Below are 24,647 nucleotides of genomic sequence, written 5' to 3' on the forward strand. Positions count from 1 at the left end.
GCAGGTTGGCCGGGGCTTGGAGCAACCTGGGCTGGTGGGAGGTGTCCCTGCCCAGGGCAGGGGGTGGCACTGGGTGGGCTTTAAGGTCCCTTCCCACCCAAACCATTCTGTGACTCTGACTCTCCCGGGCAGGCTCCAGCTTTCCAGGACCCCCCCCCGCGCTCCAGCCCCGGCCCACGGGGAACTCCAGCCCTCTCCCACGGGGGCAGCGGAGCCGATGCCGTCGGCGGGGCCGTGGCCGGGGCGGGGCGGGCCGGGGCGGGCCGGGGGAGGTGCCAGGGCCGGCGGCGGAGCCGGGGGAGGCGGCGCCGCCGGAGCCGCCCCGGGGAGCGGGGCGGCGGCGGGCGCGGAGCCGGAGCCCGGAGCCCGTGGCCCGGGGCCGGGGCCATGCGGCGGGCGGCGGCGCTGGTGCTGCTGGCGGCGGCGCTGAGCGGCGGGGGGGCGGCGCGGAGCTGCCCGGTGCAGAGCCTGGGCTGCAAGTGCTCGGCGGAGCGGGCCAAGGCGCCCGGCGGCCCCGCCGCCCCCCGACGGAGGGTGGTCTGCAGCGGCGGGGGGCTCCCGGTGCCGCCCGAGCCCCGGCTGCTGCCCGACGGCACCGCCACGCTGTGAGTACCGCGACCCGAACATCGGTCCCCCGCCCCGGGCATCGGTCCCCGGACCAGGGAATCCGTCCCCGATCCCGAGCATCGGTCCCCGGCCCCGGGCATCCCCCCCCGGGCCGCTCCGGCCGGGCGTCTGCTGCGCCGGGACGCCGGGAGAGGGGTGGGAGCCCGGGCGCGGGTGGCGCCGAGCGGCCCCGGGGGAGCGGGAGACCCCCCAGCACCACCCCACGCCGCGGGTACCGCGCCCCCGGGTGCCGGCGGGGGTAAATTCCCGCCGTGTCGGGCAGCACAGTACGAACAGATCCTTTTTTTCACTTATTTTTTCACTCACTTACTTAATAAGCGAATCTGTACCCACAGAAGCATTTCTCGGTTCTGCGTAACGCTGTGTAAATCGCATTAAAGCGGGATGTTGCGGCTATAGAATAACGGAAAGGACCCGCTCTCCCCACGGCGCGGCGGCAGCACGGGTTTAAAGTGTGGACGTGAGCTGGAAATCCAGGAAACGGGCTCCTTCTCCACGCTTCCCTCCGCGGCGCTTGCTGCCTGAGTGCTGGGGGAGGATGTTTTTGTTTGAAAGCCAAGGCTCTTACTGGAAATATTTGCTGAAGACAGATCGGGGGCAGTAAGTGGGTTTTGGGTTTGCGCGAAGGGTCTGAAGCTGCTTCCTAAAAGCTTCCCCCTCGGTCCCGGGGAGGTTTTGGCCGGCGTTGGCAGCCGTTGCGCCCGCTCGCTGCAGCAGCAGATTGCAGGGTTTATTTATAACTCCGCAGGAGACGTTTGAATTAAAATCTGGTTTGGAGGGCAGGGCCGGCAGCGCCGTTGCTGGAGGGAAGGTCGCCTTCGCCTCGAGTGTCGTCCCAGGAGGGTGGCCCTGCGTGCCCACGGCCTCGGCTCGCCACCTTCAGCTCCTCGGGAGGGTTTTCTTGGGCGCTGCGGAGAATTGGGGCTGGGCTGGGGGCTGCGGCGCTCCTGGTCCTATCGCTCTTACGTGCTCAAGCCCGCTTGGCCACGTGTCCACTCCCATGCTGGAGTTTCTGCTGTGCCTAAAGCATCTCCCGGTTCCCGTGTGCCGTGTCGCTGGCTGCCGCGGGGCTTCGTTTCGGGGTGGCGATGTCCACGTTGTGAAAATGGGGTGGCTGCGAAGGCGACCCAGCTGATGCCGCCGTCCCCCACATCGTGAACCGTGCCTGTGCTGCGCGGGTGCCACGAGCAGGGTCTGAAGGGTGGTGGGTGCGATAAAAAAAGCGTAAATCGTCCTGGAGCAGCAGCACTGGGTTTGTCCTGAGCTTCCCCGTGGTGGGGGGCACTGGGCAGGTGGAGGTTGGGCTCTCTGGTCGCTCTCTCCCTCGGCCAGGTTTTGCTCTTCACTTCTTTCCTCCTACGGCCCATTTTTATACATCACCCCCTTGCAAATACCCGCAGAGACTTCTCAGTCCTTTGTCAATTTGTTTTGGGAAAAGCATCTGATTAATTGCCTGCTCTGGTGCTTTCTCCAGTGTGAGGGAGCGTTACCCCAGTGCTGTGCACGTGCGGAGCCCCGTGCCGGCAGAGCGGCCGAGGGGGGGCCATGCCCAGTGGGACAGGGGTGTTTGGAGCCAGCCATGCCGGGGTCGGCTCCCTTGGAGGAGCCGGGATGACCGTGCAGAGGCATTAGGGCATCACACGATCCCACTAAAACGTGACACGAAACCTACAGGCGTAGGCAGAAACCTACAAATATGCGGTGACCCTGGGCTCTGCTCTTGCGCAGTAAACATGATTTATTCTAAACCCTTTCCAGATGGAACAATCAAAACCAGAGGCTCCGGCTTCGGGAGCGTCTCCTGGAGCCACTGGGGTGCGGGCAGGGAGCGGAGGAGGCAGCGGGGCCTGGGCACATGGCAAGGGCTGCACGTGCCTTGGGGGACACCCCGCTGGGGACAGCCTGATTTTGAGCCCCGCGGGTGAGACGGGTCCGAGTGGGGCTCCTCTGTGTGCCCCCGGGATGTGCAGGTCCCGTCCGTGCCCCAGGGATGCGCAGGTCCCATCCATGCCCCCCAGGATGCTCAGGTCCCGACTGTGCCCTCCGGGATGCTCAGGTCCCGACCGTGCCCCCAGGGGATGCTCAGCATCATCCGTGTTGCCCCAGTCGCAGGAAACACAGGGTGTGTTTTGTGCAGAAAAACACTAAAAAGCAGAGCCCTGGTCTAGTTTTCGTCTGGGCTGGCCTGGAAGCGGGTGTGCGTTAGTGCTAACGATGCTGGGCGCGGGGGCAGGCTGCCGGGGTGGGACCGCTGCTGTCCCGGCCACAGCTCCGGCCGCCCTGGCGATGGCCGGGGATGCACGGGGGGGCCGGAGGAGGTCTGCCGCCCTGCGGGTCCCTCACACCAGCTCTCGCTTGGCTTTTTTCCCACACTCTTGGTTTGCTTCTTTATTTATCTTTAATTATTAGGCCTGCGCTGAGGAATCCAAGGCTGCAGCCGCGACAGCTGCTGCGTATTTACCCCCCCGCGCTTGAGAAACGCTTGCTGCCATCGCAGCCTGCGGACGGGCAGAGCAGGGGACGAGGGATGCCTGCGGCCCCGGGGACCTGCCGGGCTCGGCTGGGCGTCCTGGGGGACGTGGCAGCTTGTCCCTTCCCTGGGCGCCTCGCAGGGCTCGCTGCTTCGGGAGGGAGCGAAGCCGGAGCCCCGGCAGCGCCCGCAGATGTGGAGCTGCAGAAATTAACTCCATGTGGGGAAGCGGCGGTGGCGGGGAACAAACCCAGCGTGGCTGGAGGTGCTGGGAACCGGTGGCCCTGCTCCGTCCTGGCGCTAGATATGACCCCCGGGACCCCGGTGCTGCAGCCCCTTGAGCTGTGGGATGGCGGCGGGACAGGGAGATGGGGTACCTCGCTTCTTGCCTAAATATCTACAGCTGTCCCGGCCGTGTCCCCCCGGTTGTGGCTGAGGAACTCCCGCTGTGGGGAGACCCGGCGGGTGCCGGTGCAGGCGGAAGCGCTGCCTTCATGGGGGCGCAGGGAGCTGCGTGGGGACACACGTGGGGTCTGGCAAGGGGGACGATGCTCGCAGGGGTGCGACGTCCCCGTGCCACCCCAGCAGCCGGGACAAGGCGTGTGCTCTCTGACACCCGCCCCGTTTTTATACCTGGAGGTTAATTCTCGCCCCCCGGCTCGTCGTGGGGAGGGAGGAGGATTGCCAACCCTAATGGCTGGTGTGGTCACCCCTTCTTGGCTCATAGCCCTGCACAGCTCGCCCGGCTGCAGCTGTCTCAGCAGAGCCCTTTGCCTGGCCCCTCCGTCCTGGGGGGACTGCCGTCTCCCCGTGGTTTGGGGCTGGGGGCTTTGTCACCTCTCGGGGACATCCCTCCGGCACAGCTGTGAGGTGCCGGGGCTCCGCAGACGTGTATTAACAAGGCTTTAATTCCCTCCCCCTCCCGCTGACCCCTGTGCTAATCGCCTAATGGAAAAAGCACTGTATCCCTAACGAGACCCAGATAGCCACGCCGGCCGCGGCCGGCCCCGCTGTCACACGGGCGGGAGCCCAAACCTCTTCCAGATGTGGAATCCCAGCCCAGGCCTCATTTATGTGCACAGCTTGATTGCACCGAAATTACAGATTGTCTGCAGGGAATAGAGGGCTTTGACTTATGACCAATTTCCAGTTCTACTTGAACTCCCCTCTCCGAGGCCGGTTTATCCTGGGCCCTGCAGATGGTTTCTTTCCCTAACCTTTTTCAGCTTTTTATTTGTTATTTATTGGGCTGCGGGTCCGGTTTTCCCAGGGGCTGCGGGTCGCGGTGCTGCCCGGTGCTTGGGAGCATCCCGGCCCCGCGCCTGCTCTGGAGGTTTCGCCCTCTCTCCGGGGCTGATTTTTCCTGTGCTAACAAAAGCCGAGGGTTGGAACAATAATTTTCACCATCCGAAATAGCCCGGCATGACGCCAGGATGGAGGCAACGCCCCGGGCACGTCGTGGGGAGGGGAAGAGCCCCCGGGAGCCCGAACGAAGCGGGGAGGGGGCATCCCCGGCCGTGTCAGGGGGTCTCCAGCCCCTTCGGAGTTGCGGGGTCCCCCCTCTGGGATGCTGCCCCCCCCCCCCAGACCCCGTCGCAGCGCCGCAGCCCTCGGCACCTCTCGCCAGCTCCGGGGCCCCTCTTTTCTCTTCCTAAAAAATCCCTCTGCGAAGCAGCGGGCTCTGCTCGGGGCGCAGCCCGCGCTGGATCTGCCGCCAGCATATGCTTTGAATTAATGCACTCGGAGAGCAAAGCATAGCCGGGCTCCCCGCCCCCACCGCGGCCCCCCCCGAGGAAGCTCCGCGCCGCTGCCGTGCCCCTGCCCGGCCGGGGAGCCACCATCTCCCCGCGTCCTTTTTTGGTTGGGTCCAGAGGAAGTTTATTGTTTCAGCAGCCCAGTTTCTGGAGCTGTTATTTATCCAAGTGGATTCCAGCACGCTTGAAAAAACAATCTTGTTTTTTTTCACTTTTGGCTCCTCTTTTTGAGATGAAAAAAAAAAAAAAAAAAAAGGAAAAAAAAAGAAGAAGGGATCTCTATCTCCCTGCCTGCAGCCTCCAGGGCTCCGAGCTCCCAGAGCCCCGGCACGGGCGGGATGGAGTGAGGATGCTGCACGCCTTCCAAGGCTGAATCCCCCCGGGATGGGAGGATGCCCCTTGGGGGGCTCCCGTCGCCGCCACGCATCCCCCCGTTGTTTCCCTTTGACTCGACGCTCTGGTCCTTAATGCCCGCATTGTCCGGAGGGACTTTTCCAGCCACCGCTCAATTAGCCGATTAGCATCCCGGTGGCAGGGCCATCCCCTGGCAGGCGACGGGAGCCACCCGCCCGCCCACGCTCCGCGATGCCGGAGGGTCTTGGGGCGGCCGGGCGGGACAAAAGCGCCGTGGGGCAGGAGGATGCTGGAGCAGCACGAGGGTGGCCGGGCGTCGAGGGCTGGGGGTGTCCGCGGGGTCCCCAGCCCTTGCCACCGTGCTGCGGGGTTGGGGGGTACCTCTCGCCGCGGCATTTGCCGGCGGTGCCGAGGTGAGGAGTCCCAGCCTGGGCCGGAGCCAAGGCACGGCCGAGCGGCGGCTCTGGAGGAGCACAGCTGTGCTTTCATGCCCTGCCAAGCCTGCGGACGGCTGGGACGTGGGGGCACCGTGTCCCCTCTGCACCCCCGGCCCCGCACGGACCTTGGCGAGCCGTCAGGGAGCTTGCCCGGTGTCTTCCCCAGCCCACCAGCGGCAAGAGCCGCCGTGGCCATGGTGAGAAGGGGAGATTGGGGAGCAGCGGGATTCCCTTCCCGCCCTCCATCCACTTCCCACCCCATCGATCCCGGCTCCTGGCCGGGTGCAAGAGCAAGGGCGGCTCTCGGGGCTTGAAATCGGCCGAGGGGTTTGGGTCCAGCCCCGGTGCCAAGGGGGGGTCCCAGCGTGGGGCCCCGCTGTTCGCCCGTGACCCCCGTGTGCTGGGTCGGGGTGGCCTCTCGGGGACACTTATCCCATCGTATTTGGGGGGTTCTCAGTTAATCTCCTGTGAGGGGACAGTGCCGGCGACTGCGTGGGGCCGGAAAGTCCCGTGGAGCCTGATGGGAACTTCCTGGAAAAAAAACAACCCAGAAAACATTTTGGAACATAATATCCATAAAACTAGAGAAAACAAAATAAAACCGTGTCTGAGGATGTGAGTTGTTACGGGGGAGCGCGACCCCGCTGGTTCCTACAGGACGGGGAAAAAATGAGCCGGGATCGCTACCCAGAAAAAGTTCTATCAGGAAGAAAACTTTCAGTCAAATCGTCACTGTCAGCGCAATTTTCTGGTGCCAAACACCCATTTTGGGCGAGGACATCTTTTCCTTGAGGAAGGGCAGACCCTGTGCCGGGCAGTGCCGCCGTGCCGGTGTCCTGGCCGTTCCCGCGCTCCCGATGGCAGGTCCCAGGGGGCCGGTGGCTCCGGGGGTGGCTTTGCCCTTGGCCCCAGCTGGCTGTGGGGAGGGTGTCCGTGGCTCGTTCCCAGCCGTGGCTGGCGGGTTGCCGGCCCGGTGGCCTGGCTGCAGATGAGAGGGGAGGCCGAGCCCGTCGGGGAGCGTTGCCTTTGAAGGCGGGGAGTTCTGGGTTTATGGCGGAGGCGCGGATGGTGCCGGGGGTCCATGAGCAAACCGAGCATCCCCAGCGCGGGGCTTGGCCCTGGGGGAGCTGGGGGCAGCTCTCCGGAGCCCCGTCCCCCCGGTGCAGGCAGCTGGGTGCCTGCTCCCTGCATGTCCGCAGTCGTAGCCCTGGTCCGGCTTGCCCGGGGTGACCGGCTCCCCCCTGCCCCTTGGCCGTGCTGGGGACCCCCTACCACCCTGGGCCAGGGCGTGGGAGCAAACACGGGAGGTCCAAGATGGGAATCTCCTGCACTCCTCTAATTTCTGCATTTTCAGCTCATGCAGCGCCACGGGCTGTTTCGGCAGGGTCCAGCGTGCGCCCCAGCTCAGACCCCAAGCCAGGGGGTTCTGCTCACCCCAGCTTTAGCAGGGAGCCCCCGAGGTCCCCCCCATGAGTGCGCAGCCTGCGGAGCTTTGCTGGGTTGTGAAATCTGCCGCTGCTGGAATTAAAACCTTCTGTAGCCCTTGAAGCGGGCGCACCCTTGAGCAACAGCCCCCACCGATGCCGTGAGAGGGGATGGAGGGGTGCCACGGGGCTGCTCCGGGAGGGATGCTGCTCCGGGAGCATCCCTGCTGCCCCCCCCTGCTCCGGGCAGGCTGCCGGGGCTGAGCCCACTGCTGGCCGGCACCGGGGCTCGCTGCCGCCGTGCTGGGGCTCGCTGAGCCCTGTCACAGCGGGGTCCCCGCGGGGAGGAAAGGGCAAGATGTGGCTCTGGCCGCCGGCGTGTGGAAGCAATTTTCAGGCTGGCGGGGTCACCGGCCGCCTCCGCTCCTCATTAGCACAGGATGCGGCCCCGGGTGGGGGGGCTGCCCCCCAGCCCTTCCCTCCCCATCACCCTTCGGGGGTTTGGAGCCACCCCTGCCGCGATGAAGCCCCCCGATCCGGGTCCCGCTCCCGCCGCTTCCCGGGCAGCCCTGACGCGGGAGCTCGGCCAGGATGAGCCGAGCGCGGCCGGCGACGGCTGGGCGTCCAGAGGGGCCGGGGCTGTGGAGCACACAGCCGCCATTCAGCCCGGCTGCAGAGCCCGCCCGTGGGTAAACACCCCCGGCTCCGGCCCTCAATGAGCCCTTTTTTCCCCGCGCCTCTCCCCAGCCAAGCTCCAGGCTGCCCCCCTGGCTTTTGGATCCCGTTTGCTGGCGGGAGCATCACCGGTGCCGGGGAAGCACCGCTGGTCCCCGAGAGCCAGCTCCCATCCCCAGGCCAGGGGCTGGCTCTGCTAATTGCCACTGACACGCTTTAATGAGCTCCTGGCTGAACTGGCGGGTGCTTGTGCCTTCCCTCCCTCTCCTGTCGCCACGCAGGGCCCCTTTGTACCAGCAAAGTTGTTTATTTTGGGATAAAATCTCAGCGCTGGGAGGCTCCTGGGGTGGCTGTGGCTGGTGGGGGGCAAGAGCTGGGGGTGCTGTATGGTCCTGTCCTGGCTCCAGGTCCTCAGGGTGCCCTCTCGGTGTGGGTGCTGGGGTGGGGATCTCGTCCCTGGCACGTGCAGCTCCTTGCACCCAGGCCCAGGGACAGGAGCGATGCCCTGGGCACCCCCAGCCCAGTGCTGCCATGCATGTGGACCACACTTGGCATCCCAGTGTGGCCATTGCATCCCATGTCCCCACCCCGGCCGTGCCAGCCTGTCCCTGAGCCTTCAACGTCGCTGCCACCACCCCGGTGGCACGGCCGGGGCTGCCGGCAAGTCGAGTAACGGGGCTGCCCCTCTCCCTCTGCTCTTCCCGCAGGCTGCTGAGTAACAACAAGATCACGCTGCTGGAGAACGGCTCCTTCTTCGGGCTGCGGGCGCTGGAGAAGCTGTGAGTGCCCGGCAGGCGGCTGGGGGTCGGGGCCAGAGGGGTGGGCAGCGGCGGGGTGCAGGCAGGGCTTCCATGGGGGTGTCAGCGGGGCGGGTGCTGGCAGCACCGTGCGCGTCCTGCTCCCCACGTCCCTCCCGGGTGCCGCATGGGGGCCGGCACTAGGGTGCAGGGTTTGCCACCGGCACCCGCGGGCGAACCGGGGACCCCGGGAGCTGCGCTGGGGCGGGAGGCACCAGGGGGGCTGCGCTCCGTGGGGGCCAGTATGAAAAGCGACATTGTCCCCCCGAACAAAGTCAACTTTCTTATCTCTCCATGAAAGGCATCTCTATGGAGGGAGCTGTAATAAGGGGAGATTTATGGCCCCCATATGGGTTTGATCTGTAGGTATGCAGGAGCGGGGACCGGCGCACTGAGGGCGTTTTGTTCCCCGCGAGGGTCTCGCACATTCCTGCGCCGAGTGGGGCCGGGTGGGCTCCCACTGCCGGATGCTCGCCCGAAGTGACGGTGGCCACGGGCACCGTGCCCCATGCCCACCTCTGCGCTGGACATCCTCTGCGGCACATGGTGCTGTGGTTGTGGGGCTGCGGTTGTGGGGTCCCCTTCCCTTGGGTCCCTGCCCCACACCGCATGGTCCCCCAGGGGCGGTGGGACCCGCGCTGCCTGCCTTTCGTTAGCCCAAACGAGGAAGCATTTATTAACGGGGATCTTGTTCGAGTTACGTGCCGTGCACCTGCCCCAGCTCACAGCGGAGCCCGGGGTGGGCTGTGCCCGCTGGTGGCATTGCTCTGGGGCACACGGCCTCGGGGGGTGCCCACCCCCGGGCACAGCGTGGGGTGCAGGGGCTGGGGTGGGGTGCAGGCACGCCGGGATGCCGGGTGCCTGGGGCAGGGCGCTGTGGCTGGGGCGCAGGCAGTGCCTGGTACACTGGCTTTTTGGCTTGTAAAGCCGTGGAAATCCCCGTGGGACTGTTTTCGGGGTGAGGGGGAAGCTGTCACCGTGGGGACCTTGCGTCCCTGCAGTCCCACGTGGGCGAGTCCTCCCCAGTGCGGTAACAGGCGTGGGGTCACCTCCTCCCGCGGCTGGCACCGGGCTCTCATTAACGGGAGGGATGAACGTGCGTGCGGGCAGGGGGCAGCTGGGGCGGCCGGCACCCGGGGGGACCGCAGCTCTGCAGCCCTGGCGTCCCCCTAAGAGTCCCTGTGCCCTGGGAGAGCAGCCGCTCCGCGTCACCTCCCGCTGCTCTCTGCCGTGCTGAAGCCCCGCGTGGGTCAGATGGGGAGCGCCAGCGTGGGCGGGGGGGCCCTGGGCAGTGCTCCCCCATCTTGGGCCGGCCAGCGTCGCGCCGCGCCTGATTGCCCTCGACAGGAGCCCTAATTGTTTTCATCGGGTCGGTCCGCGGCCGCGGCACAGATGTGCCCCGTGGAGGGACTGCGCTGGCGTGGCGGGGGCCCCTCGCTTCTCATCCTGGGGCTTGTGGGACCCCTGCCCACCCTGGCTGCTTGCCGTGGGTGTTTTGGTGTCCCACCACGTTGGGGAGGAGCCATTCACGGGGTCTCGGTGGCGTGTGGGGTGCCCTCGGGTACCACCACCCCTCCGGGCTTTGCAGCTTGGCATCTCCAGTGATTTGTAGCGGCGTAATGAGATTAATGAGTCTGAGCGGGGCCGGTATGCAGCCGGGGCAGCCGCGCTCATTAGCACAGCCCCGCTTGGGAATGTCCTGCCCTCCGCCGGGGCCAGCGCTTCCCCCCTCGGGGCTGCGAGGGGGCTCGGTCGGGTGACGGCGGTGACGGGGATGGAGTCTGTCCCTCTGTCCACCTACACTGGGCTGCGGCGGGCGCTGCTGGTGTGGCTGCAGGCTCAGCCCTGGGGTGCTGGGCTCCTGGGGTCTGCACTGGGCTGGATCAGGCCCTCTGTGCCAGGGCTTGCTGCCTTGGGGCAGGAGGCGGTTGCTTTGCAGCGTCCCCACGTGTGCATGGTGGCAGCAGGGTCCCCGAGCAGACGTGGCACGGTGCTGCTGACGGCTCTGGTGCCTGCAGCATGTCACCCCGCCGGGGCAGGGGGAGGAGGGCTTTGGGACCAGCGGAAACACGAAGGCAAACAACCGTGGTGCGGAGAGAAGAGCCTTATCGTAAATCAGCAGCAGCAGCCCCGGCCCCCGGCCAGTGGGGAGGAAGTGATTGAGCAAGGAAGGCTCCACGCCAGGCCATGCGCGGGGCTGGCTGCGAGCCCCCGGTCCCAGCACAGTCCCTGGCGGGTCCCATCCCTGGCAGTGGTCCCCCGCAGCCCCCGACTGCGCCCTGGCCAGAGCCAGGGGCGCTGAGTTTTGGCCGTGGGACGTGTTTTGGCTTCTGCGTCCCCAATCGCTGCGGGCTGTGCTGGGTGGGTGTCTGGGTTGTGGGGGGTCCCCGCGGACCTCTGTTGGCCCCCGGCAGGGAGTGGGGCTGGTGTGGATGGTGTCCCAGGGTGTTCGTAGGACGGGTGTGTTCGGACGGGTGTGTTCGGACGGGTGTTTGCAGGATGGGTGTTTGCAGGACAGGTGTGTTTGGACGGGTGTCGGTGCAGGGGGTGTCGGTGCAGCGGGTGTCAGTGCAGCGGGTGTCGGTGCAGGGGGTGTCGGAGCAGGGGGTGTCGGTGCAGGGGGTGGTCGGAGCAGGGGGTGTCAGTGCAGGGGGTGGTCTGTGCAGGGGGTGTCGGAGCAGGGGGTGTCGGTGCAGGGGGTGGTCGGAGCAGGGGGTGGTCTGTGCAGGGGGTGTCGGAGCAGGGGGTGTCGGAGCAGGGGGTGTCGGTGCAGGGGGTGGTCTGTGCAGGGGGTGTCGGAGCAGGGGGTGTCGGTGCAGGGGGTGGTCGGAGCAGGGGGTGGTCAGTGCAGGGGGTGTCGGAGCAGGGGGTGTCAATGCAGGGGGTGTCGGTGCAGGGGGTGGTCAGTGCAGGGGGTGTCGGAGCAGGGGGTGTCGGAGCAGGGGGTGTCAGTGCAGGGGGTGGTCAGTGCAGGGGGTGTCAGTGCAGGGGGTGTCTGTGCAGGGGGTGGTCAGTGCAGGGGGTGTCGGAGCAGGGGGTGTCAGTGCAGGGAGTGTCGGAGCAGGGGGTGTCGGTGCAGGGGGTGGTCTGTGCAGGGGGTGTCGGAGCAGGGGGTGTCAGTGCAGGGGGTGTCAGTGCAGGGGGTGTCGGAGCAGGGGGTGTCTGTGCAGGGGGTGTCGGTGCAGGGGGTGGTCGGAGCAGGGGGTGTCTGTGCAGGGGGTGTCGGTGCAGGGGGTGGTCGGAGCAGGGGGTGTCTGTGCAGGGGGTGTCGGTGCAGGGGGTGGTCGGAGCAGGGGGTGTCTGTGCAGGGGGTGTCGGTGCAGGGGGTGGTCTGTGCAGGGGGTGGTCTGTGCAGGGGGTGTCGGTGCAGGGGGTGTCGGAGCAGGGGGTGTCAGTGCAGGGGGTGGTCAGTGCAGGGGGTGTCGGAGCAGGGGGTGTCGGTGCAGGGGGTGGTCAGTGCAGGGGGTGTCAGTGCAGGGGGTGGTCTGTGCAGGGGGTGTCGGTGCAGGGGGTGTCAATGCAGGGGGTGTCAGTGCAGGGGGTGTCGGCGCTGGCGGGGCAGGTGAGTGGAGCTGTTCCTTCAGCACCGCTGCTCACCTGGACCCGGTGCACCCCTGCCTGCAGCCCTGCCTGCCTGTACCGCTGCCTGCATGCCTGCCTGTACTGCTGCCCTCACACCTGCTTGCCTGCACCGCTGCCTGTACCCCTGCCTGCACACCTGCCTGCCTGCACACCTACCTGCATGCCTGCCTGCACTGCTGCCTGCATGCCTGCCTGCACTGCTGCCTGCACCCCTGCCTGCACCACTGCCTGCACACCTGCCTGCCTGCACACCTACCTGCATGCCTGCCTGCACTGCTGCCTGCATCCCCGCCTGCACCCCTGCCTGCACCGCTGCCTGCACACCTACCTGCATCCCTGCCTGCATCCCTGCCTGCATCCCTGCCTGCACCGCTGCCTGCACGCCTGCCTGCACGCCTGCCTGCACCGCTGCCTGCATGCCTGCCTGTACCACTGCCTGCACACCTGCCTGCCTGCACACCTGCCTGCATCCCTGCCTGTACCGCTGCCTGCATGCCTGCCTGCACTGCTGCCTGCATCCCTGCCTGCACCCCTGCCTGCACCCCTGCCTGTACTGCTGCCTATACCACTGCCTGTATGCCTGCCTGCACCCCTGCCTGCACCCCTGCCTGTATGCCTGTCTGCACCCCTGCCTGTACTGCTGCCTGTATGCCTGCCTGTACCACTGCCTGCACACCTGTCTGCACCCCTGCCTGTACCGCTGCCTGCCTGCCTGCACCCCTGCCTGCACACCCAGCCAGGCACCCAGCCACTGGAGCCGGCAGGACATGCTTATACCTGTCGGGGGAGACCGGGGAAGGCAGGTGTGGGCAGAGTTCCGTTGGCCGAGCGGGGCTGGGACGCTGCCGGCTGGGAAGGTGTCACACTGCATTTCCCTTCCCTGGGGCCGTGCGCCCCCACACCGAGCCCTGCCCGTTCGGGATCAGCCGGGGACCCCCAGAAGCCACGTGTGTGAGTTTTAGTCTGGAAGCAAATTGTGTCTGCGTGGCCATGGCGTGCAGGCAGCGTCGCCCTGGTTTCTTCTCCCTGCGTGGCCCCTCGCATTTCACCTGGGGGACCCCCGCGCCCGCCTGCACCCCAGGTCTGTGTGCCACGGCTGCCAGCTTGTGGCTTTGAAACGAGGGCTGTGGCTCACGGGGTGTCCCCGGGGCCGCACGCAGAGCAGCAGGCGCCCCAGCGATGAGCACCGTGGAGACTGCTATAAATAAACACGGCATTGCCATATGGATCCCATTTCCTCTCCCGGCCAGCGCCGGTGCTCGGCAGGAGCCGCCTCACTGGTCCCCGGGGCTGGACGGAGTGGCCGATGCCGCCGGTACTCCCCGCCGTGACGGCAGCCACCCCGCACCGGCGCACGCCTGGCTTGCCTCTGATTAGATACGTGCCTCCAATCAGGCTAATAACCCAAACGAGCTTCCTGCGGGCCACAAGGCCCTTTTGGGGCCACGCTGGCAGTTGCAGCGTGCTCTTATCCCACACGTAGGAGATAACCCGCCGGGATAGGGCTGCTCCGGAAACAATGTGCCGGAGGGGACAGCGGCCACCGCCAGCAGGCGATGCTCCGCGGGGCGTGCTCGGAGCGGGCAGAGGGGCTGGCGTCCCCCCCCGTGAGCAGCGGGGAGCCTCGCGCCTTCCCTGCGCCCTTTGGAGGGATAACGAGAGGGAAATGGGATGGAAAGCTGCTAATGAGGCTCCCATGCGGGGTTTTGCAGCGCCTGGGGCTGCCGAGGAACCCGCACTGGGATCCGGGGGGGGATTGGGGTGCACGCGTGCCCCTGTCCCCACTGCGCTGGGTCTCCTGCGGACGGGGCAGAGGACGCATCCCGGGGTCCCTGCTGCACAATCTGAGCTCTGTGTCTGTCTCCCCGCAGGGACCTGAAGAACAACCTGATCAGCACGGTCCAGCCGGGCGCCTTCCTCGGCCTCCCCGAGCTGAAGCGTCTGTAAGTGCTGGCGCAGCCCCCCAGGGAGCCCCCGGGGCCGGGCGGGGGGAAACGGGGACAGCGGGGTGTCCACCCCAGCCCTGACGGCCCCTCCGCTTGCCTTGCAGGGACCTCTCCAACAACCGCATCGGCTGCCTGAGCGCCAGCGTCTTCCAGGGGCTCCCCAACCTCCTCAGGCTGTAAGTAGCTCCCTGGGGACACCCTGGCCGGCCCTGTCCCCTGGCTTCGAGAGGAGCTCCCGGGGCTGTCCTGTGCCCCCTGGGGCATCGCTGGTGGTTTTGCATCCCAGGGCTTCCCCCTGCCGCATCCCGAGGGCTCCTTCCCCGTGCTGCATCCCGAGGGCTCCTTCCCCATGCCACATGCCTCCAGCCACCCTGGGGGCTCGTTAGGCTGTGCCTGCCCCATGCCCACCCTCGTCAGGTGCCATGGTGGGGTGTGCAGGCACAGCGAGAGGCCCGGGAGGTGTTCACACCCCCGGCAGGTCTCCAGTCCCCTCCGTCCCCGGTCCCCTCCATTCCGCCTTTCTCTCCTGTCCTGCAGGAACATGTCCGGGAACATTTTCTCCAGCCTCCCACCCGGCGTCTTTGACGAACTCCCCTCCCTGAAAGTCGTGTGAGTTTGTGCCCCGGGATTTCAGCACCCAGAGGGGTCCCTGCCAGAGGGTCTCGGGGCTGGTGGCGTGTCCCCTTCCCTGCGGGACCCCCATGACACCGGCCCTTGCAGGGACTTCGCCACCGAGTACCTGACGTGCGACTGCAACCTGCGCTGGGTGCTGCCCTGGGCTCGCAACCGCTCGGCGCAGATCTCGGAGCGGACGGTGTGCGTCTACCCCCGGCACCTCCACGCCTTCCCCCTGCGCAGCGCGCGGGACAGCCAGCTCCGCTGCGGTGAGCCGGGGCCGGGGCGGGGGCGGCGGCGGCGGGCGGGGGCGCGGGCTCACCCCGCCGGCTGTGTCCCCCGCAGCGGGCACCCCGGAGCTGCACACCCACCACCTCATCCCGTCGCTGCGCCAGGTGGTTTTCCAGGGCGACCGACTGCCCTTCCAGTGCACCGCCACCTACCTGGACAACAGCACCCAGATCCGATGGTACCACAACCGGGAGCTGGTGGAGGAGGACGAGCGGACGGGCGTCATCGTGGAGGAGAGCCTCATCCATGACTGCACCTTCATTACCAGGTCAGGGATGGGAACGGGGATGGAGATGTGATGGGGACAGGGATAGAGATGGGAATGGGGACAGGGATGACAATGGGATGGGGACAATGATGGAGATGGGAACAGGGATGGAGATAGGATGGGACAGTGATGGAGATGGGGCTGGAGATGGAGGCTGGGACAGGGATGGAGATGGGATGGGGACAGTGATGGAGATGGGATGGGTACAGGGATGGAGATGAGGTGGCAATAGCAATAGAGATGAGACTGGGACAAGGATGGAGATGGGATGGGGCTGGGGACTGGGATGGAGATGGGACCAGGACAAGGATGGACATGGAATGGGGATGGGGACTGGGATGGAGGTGGGACCAGGACAAGGATGGAGATGGGATGGACATGGAGACAGGGATGGGGACGGACACTCGTAGCCACAGGGCTTGCTGGTTTGTGGGTACCACGTGCCATGGGTGGGGTGCCAAGTGTGGGCACCTCCTGCACTCCATGGTGTGTGTCCCCGTGCCCCCAAGCTTGGGGGATCGCTGCTGTGGGTTCGCTGTGGGGCAGACCCACCGTGCCAGCCCGTCCCCTCTGCCTGCAGCGAGCTCATCCTCTCCAACATCCACGTCTCGGCCAACGGCGAGTGGGAATGCGCTGTCTCCACCTCCCAGGGCAACGTCAGCAAGAAGGTGGAGATCGTGGTGCTGGAGACCTCCGCGTCCTACTGCCCTGCCGAGCGGGTCACCAACAACCGCGGGGACTTCAGGTGGGGACCGGCGGTGGCCTGGCCGGGGGGTGGGTGCCGCGGCGGCGGGACGGGGGTGCGCGTGGCGTGTGCCACGTACAGCGTGAGTGGTGCGTGCCGGGCCGGGGGGCTCGCCGCAGGTGACCGGGCGTCTGGTAGCGATTAGCGGCCGCGGGGAACGCGAGCGCCTTTGAAGGGCTTCCCGTGGCGGCGGCGCAGCCCGGCTCCAGCAGCAGAGGTGTTGGAATTTCTCTGGCACGAGACGAAAGGCTCCGGGCGCCCGCCGTAACCCCGGCGGGGCCGTTACGGAATATAAATTACTGGTACAGTCAATGTGGCTTAAATTAGCAGTGCCGCCCCCTTGCCCCCACCCGCTGCTTCCCTCTGTGCTGTGCTGAGCCGAGTGGGATGCGGGACTGAGGCGGGGGGAAGATTTCTGGGGAGCATCACTCTCAGCCCCCCCGGAGCGTCAGGGGCTTGTTGGGGGGACATGGGGGTCGTGGCGTGGTGCTGGGCAGGGTCTGCGTGGGGGGAGCAGGTTGAGGGGGGGAGCTGCTGCTGGTGGCGAGGGCCCCGCGGTCACCGTGTGTCAACACCCTCAGGTGGCCCCGCACCCTGGCTGGCATCACCGCCTTCCAGCCCTGCCTGCAGTACCCCTTCGCGGCGGGGCCGGCGGGCGCGGGCGCGGGGGCGGAGAAGCAGGCATGGCGGCGCTGCGACCGCGCCGGGCGCTGGGAGGAGGGCGACTACTCCCACTGCCTCTACACCAACGACATCACCCGCGTCCTCTACACCTTCGTGCTGGTGAGACGGGGCACCGGGGAGGAACGGCGGCCGTGCCGGGGGGGTGGGTCTGGCGCAGCCGGTGACCGTCCCCCCGCCTCCGTGGCCGTGCCGTTCTGCAGATGCCCATCAACGCCTCCAACGCCCTGACCCTGGCTCACCAGCTCCGCGTCTACACGGCCGAGGCAGCCAACTTCTCCGACATGGTTGATGTCCTCTACGTGGCCCAGATGATAGAGAAGTTTATCGGCTACGTGGACCAGATCAAGCAGGTAATGAGCTCTGCTCCCGTCCCTTGCTTGCCCCAGCCCCCGCTGGTTACTTTTTGGGGCGGAAAAGCATGAATCGGGGTGTTTGCCGCCGGGGACGGCGGTAGCTCTTTGCGGAGCCGCTTGCTGTCCTCGCAGCTGACGGACGTGATCGTGGAGATGGCCAGCAACATCATGCTGGTGGACGACCACATCCTGTGGATGTCGCAGAAGGAGGAGAAGGCGTGCACCAGCATCGTCCGCTCCCTGGAGAAGATCGCCGCCCACACGCTCAGCAGCAACTCCCAGCACATGGCGGTGGTGAGCGGGGGCAAGGGGGGGCTGCCTGGAGATGGGGGGCTGAGGGGGCAGGAGGAGGGGGTTGGGCTGCTGGTGTGGGGCCTCTGCCTGTGCCAGGAGATTTCTCTGGGGGGGTCTCTTCCTGTGACAGGGGGTCTGTGCCCATGATGAGGGGGTCTCTGCGCATGCTGGGGGTCTGCACATGCTGGGGGGGTGTCTGCCCGTGCCAGAGGGTCTCTCTGCCCATGCTGGGGGTCTCTGCCCATTCTGGGAGGGTCTCTGCCCATGCTGGGGGTCCCTGCCTGTACCAGGGGGTGTCTCTGCCCATGCCAGGGGGTGTCTCTGCCCATGCTGGGGGTCTCTGCCCATGCCAGAGGGTCTCTCGGCCAGTGCTGGGGGTCTCTGCCTGTGACAGGGGTTCTCTGCCCATTCTGGGAGGGTCTCTGCCCATGCTGGGGGTCCCTGCCCATGCCAGGGGGTGTCTCTGCCCACGCTGGGGGTCTGTGTCCATGCCAGGGGGGTCTCTGCTTGAACCAGGGGTTCTCTGCCCATGCTGGGGGGTCTCTGCCTGAACCAGGGGTTCTCTGCCCATGCTGGGAGGGGTCTCTGCCCATGCTGGGGGGGTCTCTGCCCATGCCAGGGGGGTCTCTGGCCGTGCCAGAGCTGACGGCCGCCCCGCTGTGCCTGGCAGAACTCACGCAACATCGCCTTCGAGGCGTACGTGGTGAAGCCCGAGAGCTACGTGGGGCTGAGCTGCGTGGCTTTCCAGCGGCGGGACGGGGGCCCGGCTGGGCGTCCCCCCCCGGCCGAGCGGGGGGCCGAGCCCATGCCCGACCAGCAGCTGAGGCTGCGCTGCACCACGGGGCGCCCCAATGTCTCCCTGACCAGCTTCCACATCAAGGTAGGGGTCAGACAGGGCATGGGGGGTAGCGGGGCAGGCATGGCGGGGGGGGGGTCGTCCCCTGCTCACCGGTGACCGTGCGCCCGCAGAACAGCATCGCCCTGGCCTCCATCCAGCTGCCCCCCAGCCTCTTCGCCAGCCCCGTCCCGGCCGCGCCGATGGCCGACTGCAAGCTCCAGCTGCTGGTCTTCCGCAACGGCAAGCTCTTCTGCAGCACGGGCAACTCCTCCCGCCTGGCCGACGACGGCAAACGCCGCAGCGTGGCCACGCCGGTCATCTACGCCGGGACCTGTAAGGGCTGCCTGTTGCGGGGGGGGGACTTGGGGTGCCCCGTGTGGGGCTTTTCTTGGGGGATGGAGCTCCGTGGGGCTCTTGGTGCTGCCCTGGTGCTCCCGCAGGGGCAAAGCCGTCCCTGGGGGTCCTCATGGGGAGGTGGCAACGTGCCCGTGGGATGCTTTGGGGGGGGTCCCCCGTGCCCAGCCCCCTTTGGGGGTGCAGGCGGAGGGGTGGCTGTTGTCCTGCTGAGCAGGATTCTCTGTTGCTGCAGACGGCTGCGGAGTGGGAAACCTGTCGGAGCCGGTGGCCGTGTCGCTGCGACACCCCGGGGAGGGCGCGGACCCGGTGGCCGCGTACTGGAACTTCGAGGTGCTGGGGGGCATGGGGGGCTGGAGCGCCGAGGGCTGCCAGCTGGCGGCCCGGGAGCCCAACGTCACCTCCCTGCACTGCCGGCACCTCAGCAACGTGGCCGTGCTCATGGTAGGTGGGGGGTGAGCCGGAGGGGGGTTGGGAAGCTCTCCTGGGGGGGTGCGGAGCCCTGGGGGGGGTCCGGGGGGGGTGAGGTGGGACGGGGACGGGTGAGGCGGGGTCCGACGGGCCGTGGTGTGCGCTGCAGGAGCTGAGCGGTTTCCCCAGCGAGGCGCGGGGCGCCGCGGAGGTGCTGCACCCCGCCATGTACACCTGCACCGCCGTGCTGCTGCTCTGCCTCTTCACCACCATCATCACCTACATCGTCAACCACGGGTGAGCCAGCGCCGCGGGGGCGGTTGGAGGGGCTGTTGGCTAAATCCGTTACCTATTTCTCAGGAAGAACCCCATATTAAGTATTGTGTCTACCAAGTGCTTAATAAGATAAATATAAAGCCGAACCATTCCCCTTACCACGAGTGACACACAAAGTCAAGCAGCATTGTTGGACAACCTCTATTATCTCTTTCTCAGAAATAATTTTATTATCTCAGAAATAATATTACGTTTAACGCTTAGCAAGCACTTAATGAGATGCACCTAAGGCCAAACCGTTCCCCTTACTAGAAGTGAAACAAAGACTAACAAGAGCTCAAACACCACCATCCGCCCCCATGGAGCTGCCACCTGTTTGGGAGAACCCAACAGTAATTATTATGTCAAATACTTGCTTACTTAATGAGGTACGTACAAGGCCAAGCCATTCAACTTAGGGTAAGTGAAACCAGTGTTAACAGCAAGCGAATTTATGGTAAGTGAAACCAGTATTAATTAAAGCCAAGCAACGCTATCAGTCCACATCTAACTACTTCCCAGTTGGAAGAACCCAATAATAATTATTATCTCCAAGGCTGAACAAGTACTTACTTAGATAAATGCAAGGCCAAGCCATTCCTGTTGCTCTGAGTGACGCAAACCCCAGCAAAGCCGGGCAGCGCTATGGCCCCGCAGCCGGTGTGGGAACGTGATGCTGCCCAGCCAGCGGCAGGAACAGCCTGAGCCGGGTCCCGTCTCCGCGTCCCGGCACCAGTGGCTCCCTGCTGGCAGCCCGGCCAGCAGCTACGAGAAGTCCTTTGCCCACATGGATGCACTTGTGGGCTTTTAGCAGCTCCGCTCCGTTGCCCGGCCGGGGACCGGCTGTGTCAGAGCATCCTCCCGCAGCAGCGGAGGCGGGACGAGTGCAGGCTGCGGCTCTCTCACCCGCCGCCAATGGCTATAAATGTCCCGCTCGGGGCCGGGCCGGAGCTGACAGGCGCCCGTTGTGCCTCTTCCAGCACCATTCTCGTCCCGCGGAAGGGCTGGCACATGCTGCTTAACCTCTGCTTCCACATCGCCATGACGGCCGCCGTCTTCGCCGGAGGCATCACCCTCACCGGCTACCTGATCGTCTGCCAAGCGGTAGGTACCGGGGGAGAGGGGACGGCCACCGCAGAGCCCGGCACGGTGAGGTTCCGCCCTGCCGAGACCCCAGGATGGTGACCGGCGGGGACGCAGCCGTGTCTGCAGCCCCCCGTTCGCGACCATGGCCTCTCTCCTGCAGGTGGGCATCATCTTGCACTACTCCTCCCTCTCCACGCTGCTGTGGATGGCGGTGAAAGCCAGAGTGCTCTACAAGGAGGCCACCTGGAAGGTGCCGCGGCAGCCAGACGGGGACGCGTCCCAGCCGGCCCCCAGACCCATGCTGCGGTACGAACCCCCCCTTCCCCTCGCCCCAGCCCCACGGGGAGCCGGGGCAGCTTCCCTGGTCCAGAGGCCGGGCCAGGACTTGCCCTGCCATACCAGCCCGTCCCACCGGCAGCCGTGCCGTGCCGTCCCCAGGGCTCGCTCCGGGTGCGCGGTGACACCGTGTCCCCCCCATGCAGGTTCTACCTGATCGCCGGCGGGATCCCCCTCATCATCTGTGGGATCACGGCGGCCGTCAACATCCACAACTACCACGACAACAACCCCTAGTAAGTGTCCCTGCTCCGCCATCCCTCCTCCCCAAAGGGGCTGCCTCCCCCCAGCCCGGGCAGGGGCACCAGCAGTGCCAGGGATCCGGGCAAGCCCGGGAAAGGCTGCTGAGACCTTTCCCAAGGCAGTCCATGTATTGGGAAAACAACCGCCAGGCTGCCACGGAGCCCGCCCCATCCCTCCGGGGCAGCGATGCCGAGCGTCACAGTGCCACGACGCGTGGCTGCGGGCTGCGCGGCACGGCGGGCACCCAGCTCAGAGCCCCTTTCCTCCCGTACAGCTGCTGGCTGGTGTGGCGGCCCAGCCTGGGGGCTTTCTACGTCCCCGTGGCTTTCATCTTGCTCGTCACCTGGATTTACTTCCTCTGCGCCGGGCTCAGCCTTCAGTGCCGACCGTCACGCCGGAAAGACGTTCCCGAGCCGCTGGAGCCGCCGCCGCGGCTGGGGGGTGCCGGGGACCTCCTGACAGACTCCGGGTCCATCTCGGTCACGCTGAACTCGGGGCCGCCCTGCCCCGAGGCGGATGGCGTCTACTCTCTGCAGGTGCAATTCTGGGCGCTGGTGACCACCCACGCCTTGTACGTCGCCCTGTGGACGTTCGGCGCCATGGCCGTGTCCCAGCGCTGGTACCTGAACATCGTCTTCAGCTGCCTCTACGGCATCACCGCTGTGGCGCTGGGGCTCTTCATCTTCGTCCACCACTGCGTGCGGCGCCGGGACGTCCTCAGCTCCTGGTTCTCCTGCTGCCCCTCCTACAGGAACGCGCTGCCCATGCAGGCATATGTCCACCCCGGGCTGGCGCCGGAGGACGGCTCGCAGGTCTTCATCGGCTGCGACCCGGAGGCGGCTCGCTCCGGCGCCTCCTCCTCCTCCTCGCCCAGCAGCGCCGGCTCGGCCGGGGGCCGCTGCAAGCTCACCAACCTGCAGGTAGCCCAGAGCCAGGCGGACGCTCGCCCGGAGCCGGACCCCACCGACGGGAAGACGGCGGGTGCCGGCAGGCACGCCAGCAACCTCCACAGCCGCAGGAACCACCGGGGCAGAACTAAGCAGTGCCGGGACGGGAAGCACCACCGCTTGAAAATGCTGCGGGGCCCCTCCTCGGAGCATCCCTCCAGCGAGAGCGGGAGCCTCCACAACAGCCACTCCGAGAGCTACCACAGCGGCCGGAACAGCCCCGTGGGCAGCGGCCGCCCGGGGCCGCGGCCGCCCCAGGACGGGGAGACGGCGCCCAGCCACTCGGAAGGCAGCGACGGCGGCCGGCGGGCGCCCGACTTCGCCGAGGCTCGCCGGAGGAGCGCCAGCAGGGACAACCTGCGGCAAAGCAACGCCGCCGAGAAGGAGGCGAAGCGACGCTCCTACCCGCTCAACGTGGCCAGCCACAACGGCGGCCTCAAGGGCAGCAAGTATGACATCAACCTGGCCGGCGCTGACAGCGTGGCCGGGATGAAGACCGGCCTCTGGAAGAGCGAAACCACCGTGTAAAGGTGGGGAAGGACCTGACGGCTGCAGCATTTTTCCGCCGGGAGCCACGGCCAGAGCGTCTGCGAGGAGGTGACGCTGCGGGAATGGCCACGTGCACTAGTGGGGACGGGCGGCGCGGCCGGGGGCTGCGGCTCAGCCCGGGCGGAGGGCGATGCTGGGCCCCCCCCGTCCCCCTCCGAGGAGGCTCAAAGCGTCCCGTGGCAGCGGCGGGGGCTCGAGGCGAAAGGCAGCCCTGGCTCTGCCGCAGCCCCCAGCTGCAGCCGCGCTTCGATGGCTCCTGCACGTCACTCAAGACTGATCCTAAATGCTATTTTATAATATACAGAGGAAACAAATGTCTATTTTTCAAAGCTATATTATTGAATGTATATATGTATAGACAGATCAGGAAGCGATGCGAGTGCCTCGTTACCAAGCAGTGTTCTCCGGGAGCGGGCGAGTCCCCGGGCGCTTTGGCAATAGCCCGCTCGTGCCACGACTGCAATATTCCCGCCGAGGGACCACACCAAGTGCCCTTTCCGTACAGGCACCGCAGCGCCGATGCCTGTGTGACACCCCGTCCCCGCCCCCCAGCCTGAGCAAGCTGCTTCTGAGCGAGTCAGAGGGCGGCTTCTCTGTCTGAAATGTTTTTACACGCAAAAGTTTTTCTCTCTCTATCTGCGTTGTGTCAGACGCCAGCGTTCGGCCCCGTGGGTTACGCGGCCGCCCAAGTAAAAGCCATATTGCAAAGCAAGCACAAGGTAAGAGGAGCCTCAGCTCCCAGGCGAGGCGATTTGTCTGCACTGTTTTAACGCCAGACACTAAAATCACGGCCAGAAAGGGCTCCCGAGCCCCCCGAGGCGTAAGCTATGCAATGGGGTGGGCTGGCGGAGCCGGAGCCCACTGACCCTCTCTGCTAAAGCACCAAAGAGCCGAGCTGGGATGGAGACCCCGAGCAGGTCCTCGGCCTTAACCCAGGGGCGCACGCTCAGAAAATGCTTGGGTTTGCTCTTAGGAAGGCAGAGAAATCCCCCCGGCTACCGGCTTCGCACTCGTATAAGACGACCGGAGAGTACCGGGGAGCGGGGGCCATTCCTGGGAGAGTGGGAGAATGATGCCAATTAATTAGGGCCCTTCCTTGGACAGTTCACGTGACGCGTTCAAAGGGCCGGAACTTGGATAAGCACTTATTTTTCCCCATTTCAAAACAAGTCGTGTCCCCCCCCTTTTTTTTTTTCCCCTAGCGCGCAGCTAAAGAAGGCACACTGCAGGCAGCGGCAGGCTCTGGGGTACCTGTCCCCTGCCAGGTCGTGAAGGTTTCCTAGAAGGAGAGGAGGTGTCCCCCCCCATCCCCATGCGGGTACCCCACAGCTCTACCCGCTGCCTCTGGACGGGGCTGCGTTTCACCCCCTCGTCCGGCGTCGAGCCCGGCTGTAAGAGCGATGCAGCGGAGGCGGGATGAGAGCCTGGAGCCTCCTCTGCCCTTTCCAGCCTCCTCCTGCCTCCGCTTTTCTTTTTCTCCTGCGTGCAAATGGGTTTAATTATTCAGCTACCTCCTGCGGGGTCGCCGGGACCGGGCAGGGGCCGGTGGGGAGAGGGAGCCACGAGCCAGTGGAGTAAAAAAAGCACTTAGTGGTGGATTTGTCTCCCCTTCGGAACCCGCACACCCCGCAGGGCTGGGGCACCCCTGGGCTTAACACGCTTCTGCCGCTCCCCGCCTGCCTCCGCCTCTCTGCCCAACCGACATAAACCACGTCTTCACTGCGCCTGGTGCTTAATACAATTTAAATCCTTCTTGTCGATACCGCAGCCTCCACGGTCGTGCTGATGCCGAGTTGTTATATATATGCTTGCTGCACTGTGACAGTATTATATAAAAAGCTTTGTATTATTAATTACACTTTTTTTTTTTTGTCTGTTTACATTACAAGCAAATGACATATCAACAGAGAGCTTCTTGCAATATACGTGGGGGAGGGAGGGGAAAGTATGCCAAAGAAATGTCTTTAAAGGGGTCTTTTTTGCATTTTTATATAAATAGAATGTTTCTAGCAGATATGTTTTGTTTAATATATTAAAGATTTGCCAATCTGCCGAGATCTCCTGTTGTTTCTCACAGACTTTGCGGTCAAATACAACAGGCCCCTGGGCACGGAGAGGGCGGCGTGGTGTCGAGTGAGCAGCACGCGGCCGTGAACGGCCGGCAGCCCCAAACACACCAGCCGAAGCTGTGCCTTTGCCACGATTTCCAGCAGCGTCACAGCCCTTATTTAACCAAGGACGGGGCATTTTTC

General features: G+C 65.8%; 1 protein-coding gene across 1 annotated transcript; it reads left to right on the plus strand.

Moving 5' to 3' along the window:
- The first annotated feature begins 329 nt into the window (after positions 1 to 329).
- On the plus strand, positions 330 to 24,640 carry ADGRA2 (adhesion G protein-coupled receptor A2). Its single transcript, XM_063358634.1, has 19 exons — positions 330 to 605; positions 8,449 to 8,520; positions 13,992 to 14,063; positions 14,171 to 14,242; positions 14,604 to 14,675; positions 14,787 to 14,950; positions 15,027 to 15,240; positions 15,821 to 15,985; positions 16,567 to 16,768; positions 16,870 to 17,019; positions 17,155 to 17,316; positions 17,987 to 18,196; positions 18,286 to 18,487; positions 18,744 to 18,952; positions 19,089 to 19,216; positions 20,215 to 20,338; positions 20,481 to 20,626; positions 20,803 to 20,892; positions 21,174 to 24,640. The coding sequence occupies exons 1-19, from the start codon at positions 388 to 390 to the stop codon at positions 22,372 to 22,374; spliced, it is 3,873 nt and encodes a 1,290-aa protein (XP_063214704.1). The 5' UTR covers positions 330 to 387; the 3' UTR covers positions 22,375 to 24,640.
- The last annotated feature ends 7 nt before the right edge of the window (positions 24,641 to 24,647 follow it).

Source organism: Chroicocephalus ridibundus, chromosome 23 (genome assembly GCF_963924245.1).
Source record: "Chroicocephalus ridibundus chromosome 23, bChrRid1.1, whole genome shotgun sequence".
NCBI classification, from domain to species: domain Eukaryota; kingdom Metazoa; phylum Chordata; class Aves; order Charadriiformes; family Laridae; genus Chroicocephalus; species Chroicocephalus ridibundus.

Excerpts from the sequence above, each read along its gene's own strand:
- ADGRA2 (XM_063358634.1), top strand. The coding sequence starts at position 388 with ATGCGGCGGGCGGCGGCGCTGGTGCTGCTGGCGGCGGCGCTGAGCGGC. Across the intron at positions 17,020-17,154 it reads ACGTGGACCAGATCAAGCAG|CTGACGGACGTGATCGTGGA; the intron begins GTAATGAGCTCT and ends CTGTCCTCGCAG. Across the intron at positions 18,488-18,743 it reads GGTCATCTACGCCGGGACCT|ACGGCTGCGGAGTGGGAAAC; the intron begins GTAAGGGCTGCC and ends CTGTTGCTGCAG.